We start from the raw sequence: 12,781 nt of genomic DNA on the forward strand, positions 1-12,781 counted from the left end.
GAATCTCAAGCACGAGCTGAGCATGGAGCCCACGTGGGGGTCGATCTCACGACCCTGAGATCACGGACCTGAGCCGAAACCACGAATCAGACGCTTAACCCACCGTGCCACCCGGGCGCCCTGCAAATACAGTTCTTAAAATGGTCACTGATGACCCTTAGCTTTAATTAGAAAAACAATGAAATTTCCTTCCAAACTCTGACAACGATAGAAGGTAGACACACCTCTACTTACAAAGCACTGGTGAACTACAGGTTGAATTCAGACAGGGGAGGAGGGGGAAGCACTGGAATTCCAGGAAAGAGCAACAGTGCGTGGGCACGACCCAACACATCCTCAAACAGCCACGACCCGCTCTTCTGGCTGTGACAGCTCACGTGTGCAGGGAGCAAGGGGACACTGGTAAGGTGAATCAGAACCCAGTTGCCTTGAGTGTGAAGTCCAGGGTCCATGCCCGATTAGACCATAACCACACTCCGCCTGACCTACAGCTTCAACAAAGACAAAAGCAGTGATGGGAAGCAAGCTGCCTCCAGAAGCTTTGATCCAGGGGTGGCCACGGCTCCTTACTTCCTAAGGAGACCGTTTCTTAAATCTGGGGGCGGTGAGGTGGCGGTGGGGGGGGGGGGCTTTTTTCCTAACTGAGCCTTGCTGTTTGGACAGCAACGTGATCAACACAATCAAGGCACCAATACTGCATGGAGGCAGCTTACCCCGTCTGCACACAAAGCAAGTTTACAATGTGACCACAGAAGTGTCTCAGCAGTGATAAATCCCCGTTTTTCAGAATTCAAACAAACTCAATCTGTCTAGCAGGTTGGTCATTTTTGGAAGACATTCTCCTGTCTTCCATCCTTCGCTAGGAAAATGCCTTTTAGGGCCTTCACTACTTTTCATCTCCTCAGCTCCAGGTTGAGAATTCTGAATGCATTCAAATCGTGACCAGACCGAGCCAGGATTTTATATGGTACTTAAAGCATTATGGGTTAAATGGGTGGGCTATCCTAGGAACCCCACAACCATTTAGAACACCTTCCTCCTACAAAAAATCAGGCCACACAATGGAACTGGAGGGTGTTATGCTGAGTGAAATAAGTCAATCAGAGAAAGACAGGTATCATATGACCTCACTGATATGAGGAATTCTTAATCTCAGGAAACAAACTGAGGGTTGCTGGAGTGGTGGGGGGTGGGAGGCATGGGGTGGCTGGGTGATAGACATTGGGGAGGGTATGTGCTATGGCGAGTGCTGTGAATTGTGCAAGACTGTTGAATCACAGACCTGTACTTCTGCGGCAAATAATGCAACATATGTTAAGAAAAAAGAAAAAGAAGATAGCAGGAGGGGAAGAATGAGGGGGAGTAAGTCGGAGGGGGAGACGAACCATGAGAGACGATGGACTCTGAAAAACAAACTGAGGGTTCTAGAGGGGAGGGGGGTGGGGGGATGGGTTAGCCTGCGTGATGGGTATTAAAGAGGGCACGTTCTGTGTGGAGCACTGGGTGTTATGCACAATGAATCATGGAACACTACATCCAAAACTAATGATGTAATGTATGGTGATTAACATAACAAAAAAAAAATCAGGCCACACATTGACCAATGAGTCCGCAGAAAAGCATCCCTAACCCACAGGAGGTTGCCTCTATTAGAATTTTGCTGGCCTCACTGGTTGCCTTACGGGTTTCTGCAAACCTAGTGACCAGAGAGGTGCAGAGGCAGGCCTACATGTGTGATCAGGTGGCGAACAGGGACGGCTGAGTTCAACGTTCGCATAAAAGTGGTTTCATCCACTTGCAAGGATCAGGAGCACAAGGTCTGGGGAAGACTGGAGCTATTATTACAAGATATTCTGACCTATTTAGAGAGAAGTTAGAGGCTCTAATTTGGGCACCACAGGGGAAAAAAATCCTTTAGAGATATAGGTTGGTACAAATGTAGAGAAGGTGTTTGACAAAATAAAAATGTTATTTCATGTACTTCCTGAATCAAACGTACGGTCTTCCCCAAGCAGGAAGGAGCATGAATTATTAAGAAATCACCTCTGACAAGTTCTCACATAGGGAAGCAAAATTCTGGGGCTCCTGACCTGTCCCCCAAAATGTCACCATCTTCCAAACCACCAGACTGGTTTCTGCTACCCTAGGGGCCAAAAGGAATGGTTTTAGCGTGTGTTGTGTTTATCTGTTAACTACCAACCTGAGAATAAATAAAGGAGTAAGGCAAAAAGGTGTTTTGCCTCGAGTTTTTAATCTCGTTTTTTTAAAAAACCGGACGCATTTTTTTTTTTAATATCTAGATATTCACATTTGGACATAAACACCCATTTTCACTTTCCACAGAAGTTAGGCCTCAAGTCCCCTGAAATTTTGGATGCAAACATGTAAGTTATAATTTATTGTAATACACCACACTCCAGGAAGAACCACAGATAAGCCATAAATATAGAAAATAGAGAAGAACAGGGTAAATGCTATCCCAGGGGTGTTTTTAAAGATTTAACGAGAAAAGGGCTCTGTCCATGGAAGGTCTTTTGTAATGGTGTAGAGAATAAAACAGCACAGGCCATGGGATGGTTACTTCCTTGCCTAAGAGCAAAAAGCAGTCTTATATGGGCAATGTGAACACTCTCATTAACAGCAAATGCCCGTCTATCCCGAGCTTCTCCTAGATCCCTACCCCTTCTCCATCCCCGACAACACACACACTACACACACACACACACACGCACACACACTGACCTGGACGGGGGCCTCACTCTTCAGGACACAGCGGACCTTACTGAGAATGCACTCTTGCAGCTGGACCCAGGAAATCGCTCTGTCTTCCCTTAGCAGGAAAGGTGGCCCGAACCTGATCGATTCAAGGGCATCAGGTTAGCTCCGCAAAGGAAAGACCAACACCACTCAACAATTGTGAGCATTTGCTCTGCTCAGGAGCACGTCTCCACTGAGTATGAGTTGAGCACCAAGCACGGTTCGAGAATGCCCACCAGAGAACCTCACTCCAGAGGGACACATTGCGGTATACACAGAAGCTCCAGAAATGCAAAGCCAGACAGAGACGTGGTGGTGAAAACAGATGGCTGCAAATGATCAGCCAGCTGGGGAGACTCTCCTCCCTGCGCCAGGGTAAGAGAACTTTGGAGCCAGAGGAAAGCGAGGCAGGGATTAATCCAAAGGGAAGTCGGTCTGGTGGACGCGCTGATGGTTTTGTGCATCAGGAGTATTCTCGGGAGAATGTTTTCTATGACCCAAGCTGATGAACGCAAGGCGGTGAGCCTACAGTGCCCGGATCGCCAGCACAGTCCCAGCTCAGCCACGGGTACCACGGGACGAATCACCAACCACTGATGTCCCGTGGCTGCACCACACAAGGTTGTACGAAGAGCCGATGGATAAAAATGTGACGCTGCATTTACCACAAAGATACAAATGTAGGGATCCGAAGGGGTACGTGCACCCCAATGTTTATAGCAGCAATGTCCACAATAGCCAAACTGTGGAAAGAGCCAAGATGTCCATCGACAGATGAATGGATAAAGAAGAGGTGGTGTATATACACAATGGAATATTATGCAGCCATCAAAAGGAATGAGATCTTGCCATTTGCAACGACGTGGATGGAACTGGAGGGTGTTATGCTGAGTGAAATAAGTCAATCAGAGAAAGACAGGTATCATATGACCTCACTGATATGAGGAATTCTTAATCTCAGGAAACAAACTGAGGGTTGCTGGAGTGGTGGGGGGTGGGAGGGATGGGGTGGCTGGGTGATAGACATTGGGGAGGGTATGTGCTATGGTGAGCGCTGTGAATTGTGCAAGACTGTTGAGTCACAGACCTGTACTTCTGAAACAAATAATGCAACATATGTTAAGAAAAAAGAAAAAGAAGAAGATAGCAGGAGAGGAAGAATGAAGGGGAGTAAGTCGGAGGGGGAGACGAACCATGAGAGACGATGGACTCTGAAAAACAAACTGAGGGCTCTAGAGGGGAGGAGGGTGGGGGATGGGTTAGCCTGGTGATGGGTATTAAAGAGGGCACGTTCTGCATGGAGCCCTGGGTGTTATGCACAAACAATGAATCATGGAACACTACATCCAAAACTAATGATGTAATGTATGGTGATTAACATAACAATAAAAAATTAAAAAAAAAAATATGACGCTGCTGAATAAACTTTGCTGAAAGCCAGCACGAACCTGAGCGGGTGTGTCTGGAACAGCAAAGGGACTGTGTTGTCCACGGTTGGTTTATTCACCTTATCCTCTACCGTTAGGCATTCAGATTGTTTCCGATCTTTTAATTGTAACAGAGCTTGCTTATAGGAGGAACTCTGTATGTTTGTGTGCAACACCTTTGTCTGTTTCTTTGGGATAAACTTCCGTAAGTGGAAATGCAAGACCAAAGCTATTCATGCCCCAGCTGCCCCCCCCCCCCCGGAAAAGCCACACCCATGTACCAGTGGGGCAGGTGCCCTGTTGCCTTGACACTTGCCCAGGATGAGTCTTATCAAGTTTTAAAACTGTGTAACCGATCTGAAAGGTGAACAGCCTCTTGCCGTTACAATGAGAATTTCTTCTACTACGAACAAAGCTGAGTATTTTGGCCCTATGCTTGTATTTCTTTTGTGAATTAACGTTAATCTCCGTGCCTCATTTTACTAAGAGTATCTCTCTCACTAATTTCCGAGCTGGGTTCTATACAATGGATTATGCGCCTTCCACCGCTTACATGATATAAATATGTTTTCTTTGTATGTAAAATTTTAAATGCGTCTAAAACAGTAGCCGTTTCCTTTATAGTCTCCTGCCTGCCTTAGGTGTTAAAATAGTCCTCCACCCGAAGACATAAATATTTCCCTACATTATCTTCCAGTTATTTTATGGTTTCCTTTTAATCAATCTAGAATTTAAACATGTGAATCTACGGTGGAAGTAAAAAACTGATTATATGAAATAAAATCAATTTGCCCCCCCTTATATACTAATTTATTCACTTTAAATAATATGAAATGTACCATTTTTATCATGTAATACCTAAATATACTTCAGCCTATTCTGTTCCAATGATTTAAGCGCATATTCTTCCAGCTATATGACGATATTTTTTGGCTTCAAAAGCTTTTCTTATATAGCCTATGTAATTTTTTTATAATTAAAACTTCATTTGGGTTTAATAAAGCAACCCCTCTCCCTTCCTCCTCTCTCTTTCCCCCAATATTTTCCGACTGTCCTTATGAGTTTATAATTCCAGACGAATTTTACAAACATTTTATCAGTATAGGCATTTTTGATTAGAGTTCTAGTTTTCGAGCATTTTATTTGGGCTAGTTAGGAAAATGATCTGGTTTTGTCGGTTATATTACCATACCTGGACCCTTTCACTTCTGATCACTTCCCAGTTCCTGGCTTTCTGGACAGGCCACAGTATAATCTGCAGACAGTGGTCATTTTTTTCTCTTTTTTTAATGGCCAGTTTTTTCCCCTTGTCTTACTGCACTGCCCAGGCCTTACGACACCGTATAAAATGACAGCGGTGAGAGCCATAATTGTTCCTGAAATTAACAGGAAAGTCTCTGATGCTTAATTGTTAAGGACAACGTTTGCCATCTGTTCAAGGCAGTTACTGATGATCCTCTTGATCAGAAAGTACCCTATTCCTCGCTGAATAACCTTGAGAATGGATGTTTGATTTTATCAAATTAGAATTATTCTAGATGGAATCCCAAGCACGTGTCTACACAGCCCAGACATCACGAAGGAGATGAGGTTATACATACCTGCTGGCCTGCTGCCCTGACCCCACCAAGTTACAGAAGAGGACTAGCACCTTGTTCTCGCTATGGACGGGCAGGGACGACTGCGGACCCTCACGGGCTGCCAAGCGTGGGGAGACCGACAGACCAGATGGATGAGCTAAAGAGAGAGAATTATGTTTATAGTCTTAAAAAAATTCGCTGGGCCACAACCCTGGCTTCTCTAGCCACTTCTTCTCTTTGAGCATCTATCAACCACCACTGGGAGACACTAGAGTACTTTAAGGAAAGAGGTATTAAGGTACGAGGCACTTGTGCCATTTGGTACTACCTGGTACACGAAGATCATATACATGGTAGTGAATTTGCCATTGTGTTCAGCCAATAATAGTAAAACATGGGCAGGGATGTTAATGAAGGCTTCCCAAAGTTGATCCGAAAAATACTCCAAAATGATTTTGGTTGCTTTTATGCCTGGAACAGAGAGCCACAAGTTGGCTCTGGCTTTCTCAGTCCGCAGGAGAAGTACAGAGAGAAGGTGAGAACTCTTACCCTTGAGGATGTGGAAGAATTAGACTCTCCTCAATTTCCAATCATTCTGAAAATCAGATTTTTAAAGCACAGGGGTGTCACCTTTGATTGAACTTGAAATGAGGGTCTTTTCATTGAACGAGGACATGATCAGGGCCAGTCAAGGCCCAGGGGCTCCCTGTTGACTCAGAGCAACCACCGATCTCTGGTTCCCACAGTCTGCCACTGAGGCTGGCTGAGGATATGGACCAGGGTACAGGATTCACCTGGGCTATATGGCAACACCAGCAGAGGGTCCTCCAAATACGGGCCGCCTTCCTGACCACAGAATTGGGCCAGAATATATACTGAACTGCAATCAGAGGCGGTCAGATACTGATCTTCTTGGCCAAGTTCAGGAAGTGGTACTGTTAACAAAAGTCCTTTAATAACCTCTTTGGCCATCTACTGCTCCAACTTGTAAACATTTGACTTCAAGCACAGACCTTGAACTACAAGAGTCCTGAACGCAAGGATCGCCCTGAATAGTGATTCTCATTCTCAGAGGGCGTTTTCGGGACCAGCAGCAGCGGCATCCCCTGGGAACTTGTGAGACATGCAAATTCTTGGGTCCCGCCCCAGACCTACTGAACCAGAAACTCAGTGCGCAGGACCCAGAACTCTGCCTTAACAAGCTTCCCACGTGATTCTGCTATTCATCAAGGTTTTGAAAACCCCTGACTGACTGAATAATGTTTAATCATCAACCACCTATACAGCAAACATCAGAGAAAATAAGCCTGACAGGTCCAAGTACCAAAACGAAACGTCTTACGCCTTAGCACACAAGGAGTACCCTCTCAAACGTATAACTCATACTATCCCAATAAAATTATGCGAGGCACTACTGTACCTGAGAGCATCTTCTGGCCAGGTGGTGGGGGCGCATGGAAGGCATACACGTTATCTCCCTCTGAAATGGTATTCAGGTCCTCTTCATCAAAGAAAGACCGCTGGAACCCACTGGGACACAGTTCAACCAAGATCACCTGGAACGAGGAGGATCATTTTCCCTCTTGATGCCTCAAAGGGAACTTGAGCAAGAAATCTAAAAGTGACTGAGTCTCTTACCCTTTCCTCCCTTCTAAGTGAGAAACACTACTTATTAGTAGTAATAAAACAAGAGGAGGTATAACAATTAGATTGACCACAGACTATCTCAATGGCAACAGAATCTCAAACTGCTGACGGAAGAGATGGGGGAAGACAATTGAGGGGGGAAAAAAAAAACCCTCAAGTTTATACCCAGCTAAACTATCATGCAAGCACTAAGAATAAAATGAAGCTCTCTTCAGACTAAAAGTTAAGAGTGTTTACCATTTACAGATCTCTACTGAAAGAACTTCTAAATCGTTTTGCCAGCTTTTTTCACATCCTGGCATATGCGGTACATATTTTTATGGAACACTGAGGTAAGCAGAAGTTGCCCTCATAGCAGAGAAGAGAGGTGACCACCTTAAGGGTCCTGTCACCTCGGGCGCTGAAGGAATCGACATCTCAACACACCTGAGCCATTCAAGGCACAATGGCTGGGAAATTCTCTTGTAAGAGATACATTTCAGGGTTAAAACAAATAAACTGACTCCAGGAAAAAAACTTGAGTTGTAAGAAGAAATGATGAGCCAAAGAAAATGGTAAACATTGGCAAATGTAAACACACACTGACTATATAAATCCATAATAATAACTCATACTAGTACTACAACCAGGAGGAAAGGGCAGGAGGGATTAAAACACTGGACAATAATATCCATCCACAATAATAATCAAAAAGGTGGAAGGGAGATTAAAGCACACCAAGATCCTTGTGTTGTTTGGGAAAATTAACATAGGACTTTGCTAATAATTCTGCATGTCGGCATTTTAAGGATAACCACTAAATAAGCACAGAATTAGAATATATAGGTCCCAAACCAGAAGAAATGGAATAAAAATTGCTCAAGAGAAAAGCAGCAGTAAAGGAGAGGGAAAGGAAACAAAGAAAAAGAAGGGTAAATGGAAAGCATAAAAGAAGAAGATATAAATAAATCCAAATATATTCACGGTCATAGATAACGTAAAAGGAATAACCCTGCCGGTTAAAATATCAAGACAGATTTTAAGTTCCAATCAAAATGCCTACACATGCACTTAGGAATCCCTAAGTGACTCCTACCTCCCTGAACAAACACATCACACTCTGCAAATTCCTGACAATTCTTTGATTCTTGTAATTATTCAAACTCTATGTCACATCCCCATTTTGGCTTTTTTTTTTTTTTTTTTTACTGCCATTTCTTCCCCAAGACTCTCACCCACTGTCCTATTCTCTCTTGCTCTCTCAATATACCCCTGAAAAGAGAGCTTTGAGTTCACTGAGCAAGATACACACCTTTTTCCTCATATTCATTTTTTATGAATCCTCATAAACACAGTGATACGATTAGAGGCACCGACTGGGTGGGGGCAGGAAAAGCGCTCACACAGTGAGTAATCATGGTGGTTACATGTAAAAATTCAACAAACTATAACCTCAAGGCGTGTGCCCATTACTGTATGTGTGTTATTCCTCAACAGGAAGGCTAAAACAAATTTTTTTAATTTGAAAAAAAAAAAAGCCATGAGGTCATCAGGGAAGTGTAAAATTTGCATTTTCTAGTTAAAGACACAGGGGACCAATTGCTTACTTCGACTAAGGTCACAAAACAGAAGAGCCCTATTCCAAACCCCTCCCATTACGCCACATGGCTGTTGACCACAGTCACCTCCCCTCTGCCCTTGCCTGGGGGCCCTGGTTAGGAGTTCTGCCCTCAACGTCACAGTAAATCCAACCTCTTTACCAAGACTCCTTAAAAAAAAAAAAAAAAAAAAAAAGGTAGCACATAGCGCTCCCACTCTCTCGTGTTACACATCCTCAGTAGCTCCTCATGTTTCATTTACGGCCCCTTCAGTCTCCTGGTTTCTACTCTCAGGAGTGAAAATACACAGCAGCGTCTCAGGCTCTGAAATCAAACCATCTGCATCAAATCCTGGGTCAGCGCTGCCTAGCTGTGTGACCCTGGGGCAGGTCACTTAAACCTCTCAGTGCCTCCCCTTTGCTCACTGATAAAAATGAGGGTAATTGGCGGGTCCGCGTGGGCCTCGGAGCCGCCCGCCCTGCCTGAGAAGAGGTCACAGCGTGAGCCCGCCGCTGCCTGTGCCGCCGCCACCCCTATCGCTGCGAGGTCTGAGCGCCGGGGCTGCAGCCATGGCCTACTGCCGGCAGGAAGGGAAGGATCGAATCATATTTGTGACCAAAGAAGACCATGAAACTCCAAGCAATGCAGAGCTGGTGGCTGATGATCCCAACGATCCGTATGAGGAGCACGGATTGATCCTGCCAAATGGAGACATTAACTGGAACTGCCCGTGCCTTGGGGGAATGCCCGTGCCTTGGGGGAATGAACTGTGGGGAACAGTTCAAGTCAGCCTTTTCCTGCTTCCACTATAGCACAGAGGATGTCAAGGGGTCAGACTGTGTAGACCAGTTCCGGGCCATGCAGGAATGCATGCAGAAATATCCCGACCTCTATCCCCAGGAGGACGAGGAAGAGGAAGAGGAAGAGAAGAAGCCAGCAGAACGTTTAGAAGAGACAGCTGCCACTGAGGCCACTGCAACCAAAGAAGAGGAGGGGTCAAGCTAATAAAGGCCACAAGGCACTGGGCTCCAGTCCTTCTGCTTCAGAGTGATATGAACCTTTTGCAAAATGCCTTTTGGTCATTCTCCGAGAAAGTGTTTCCTCTGTTCTGTGCACTATAATGTACAAAATAACTTATTTTGATGATCAGGGATCTTGGTCCTTTGAATACACACTGGAAAAAATGTATGTGTGTCTCACATAAACCTATCAGCAAATGTAGCTGTTACTTTTGAATTCTCTTCTCAGATTACCCTGAATTTTGCCACTTTGAAATAATGTGCTGACTATGCTCAGCAACCACAAATCATTATTTGGGACTGTCTTGTGAGTGAGCTGATTTATTCTGATTGATTATATCCCTTTTAGTAGATTTTTATACCCCTTTGGGAAATGAAATAGAAACAAAAACAGCTTTCTTTCAAAATGCTGGAGTGGGGCCATTCCTAACACAAGAAGCCAGCTGATCAGATACTTATTTCTCAAGAACCATCTTGACCTTGAGTATATGAGGAAGGTACTATATTTCATTTCTGATGCATTTGGTTTCCATTTTTACGTTGAGCTCCAGGTTTTCTGTGTTTGGAAATTGGAGCTTTAGACCCTCTAATTCAAAATCCCTTTCCGAGTGAAGAGAAAGGCTGGTTTTGCTGTTCTCGTGATTCCAAAAGCCCTGGTTTGGGGCCTGTGTTCACACTGGCTGTGTCAGCCCGTTTAGATGCAATGTTCTTGAGAGGTGGGGACCTAATTGTTACCAAAGTAGCAGCCAAGAGAAGAAATGGTGTGAATTAAGTAGTCAATTAAAGGAAAATGTGATTTAAAAAAAAAAAATGAGGGTAATTGGCATCGACTGTACAAGGCGGTTGTGAAGACTGAACTGGTTATGAATACCAAGGTCACAAAATGGCACCCAGCACTAGGGAAGCACTACTGAGCGTTCACGGTCATTGGAATTATTAGGATCGTGATCATCATCACGGTCTTCATCTTTTTCTGGTAATTCTGTGTAAATGCAGGGAGAGGTCAAGGCTCAGTCATCAAGACACCAATCAAACAGAAACTCATGAGTCAGGAGGGAGTCACCTGGGAACCAGAAATCAGTCTACACAGCCCTACACAGCTGGCCCAGTTAGCATTCCGGCCTTCAGTGACCAGGCCCCCGTGCCGCCATTCCATCACACCTCATCCGCAGGGACGCCGCCTTCCTCTGCGACCATCTTCCTCAGGGCTGCCACTGTGCTGAGGATCGGCACGGCCAGGCCCACCCGCAGGAACCGCTGGTTCTTAGAGGGGAAGACCAAGGTGACGCTCAAGAATCTGGAAAATAGGAAGGCGTCCACATCCTTAAAGGACGGACATGAACTGTCGACACCATTGACACTGGGTCAAGCCCAACACTTGGGCTCCTATCTCTGCTTCCTGGTTGGGTCACTGTACCTTAGGTATACTGTCACCAGGTGGCAGCAGAGAGCCAAATCTCCAAAGGGTCTCGGCTCAAGTATAGTTTTCCACAGTGAAAAATTAAAGGTACTTAATGATTAAGAATCACAGTACAGACCTGTGATCTCAAGGTTCTGTTCGTTCAATAGATCACGGTAAGCCAAAACAAACTTGGAAATCTGAGATGTGAAAGGGTCAAGCTTCTTCTATCAGGGTTCAACACTATTGATGATGCCCTCCTTGTTGAAACTGCCCTTGGTAATAGGACACTTTCCCTTCTCCCCCTCCCCCCCAGGATCTCTCGTTCTACTTCCTACTGTCCCCACCAGCACACCGGGGCTCCCTCCTCCAGCTTCGGCTTCTCCTGCCCCTTCCTGCAACACTTGTTGGATTCACACAGCTCACTGCCACAGCTGGGACTGGAACCCCGGGCAGTCCAGCCCCAGAGTCAGGGGTCCCAACCCCTGTCCTCGGGCGCACGAGGCCAAGAATCTTAGCTCACATCCATCAGTAGGCATCCCCTGGTCGGGTCACCCAAGAAAGGAGAAGCCAGTGTTACGTGGATAGCACGGATGGTGAGCAGCACAGGAACTGGGAGCAGAAACGGGGATTACGTTGCCAGGAAAGGCTTTATGAAGCTTTGGCTCTTCCACTGCATCCTAAAGATGGGGGATTGTCAACAGGCGGAGGGCAAGACAGATGGTATTTTCGGAGATGGAGAACACAAGGAAGAAATGCCACTGTCTCAAGACCAGTGTAGGACTCACCAAACTTCCATGACACTGACGTTGGCATCTGGCCTTAATGGCTTTAAGACCTCGGCTTCTGGAACGCCTGCCCTGTGTGCCTCTTAGGCTTAAAAAGCCGAGCCCACCACACCTCTCACCCGACCCTACTACCCTTCCCTTTTCTGTTTTTCTCCTCTCCTTCGACAACCCCTTCCCTTTTTCCTCTGCTCCTTAGAGAAACTGTTTCCCTGCACCTTCACAGTGAGCCAAAAGGACATGGAAAGAAAGCCGGGAAAAGCAGGTGGCGACAGGTTCCCCCCCACCGCCCCAGATTTGCCTCTGGTTCTGCTGAGAGGTCCAGACCGGCCACCAGCCCATGCCTGCTTCTGAGCGGGCCCAAGACTTCGGAAGCCCCACCACGGCATGACAGACGGAGGCACCGTGGATAACTCCTTCGTCGGCCAGAGGAGGGACGCGGCAACCTTTTACTTTGTCACATTTGGTCGCCAAACATCACCAGCTTTCTAAGGCTGGTTTCTACAGAAATGCTGGTTGAGACTCACAAGAGACCGAGCTGCAGGTGCGAGGCCGTAGGGCACCCAGGGAGGCCTAAGGACTGAGGGAGT

At 45.8% G+C, this 12,781-nt stretch overlaps 1 protein-coding gene and 1 pseudogene across 3 annotated transcripts in view; one reads left to right on the plus strand and one right to left on the minus strand.

The window, feature by feature from the left end:
- Window positions 1–12,781, minus strand: part of USP43 (ubiquitin specific peptidase 43) — a 51,793-nt gene that overhangs the window by 20,276 nt on the left and 18,736 nt on the right. For all 3 annotated transcript variants that reach the window (XM_028125082.2, XM_028125081.2, XM_088027237.1), the window contains 4 exons: window positions 11,169–11,304; window positions 7,185–7,320; window positions 5,786–5,921; window positions 2,743–2,854 (listed from right to left, as the gene is read on the minus strand). In XM_028125082.2, coding sequence (XP_027980883.2) covers window positions 2,743–2,854; window positions 5,786–5,921; window positions 7,185–7,320; window positions 11,169–11,304 — 520 coding nt within the window. The remainder of the gene's footprint in view (window positions 1–2,742; window positions 2,855–5,785; window positions 5,922–7,184; window positions 7,321–11,168; window positions 11,305–12,781) is intronic.
- On the plus strand, window positions 9,475–10,074 carry LOC114225405 (mitochondrial intermembrane space import and assembly protein 40 pseudogene; annotated as a pseudogene).

The sequence above is a fragment of the Eumetopias jubatus genome, unplaced genomic scaffold (genome assembly GCF_037043125.1).
Source record: "Eumetopias jubatus isolate StellerSeaLion01/CBP00866 unplaced genomic scaffold, mEumJub1_p1.0 scaffold_10, whole genome shotgun sequence".
Taxonomy (NCBI): Eukaryota; Metazoa; Chordata; class Mammalia; order Carnivora; family Otariidae; genus Eumetopias; species Eumetopias jubatus.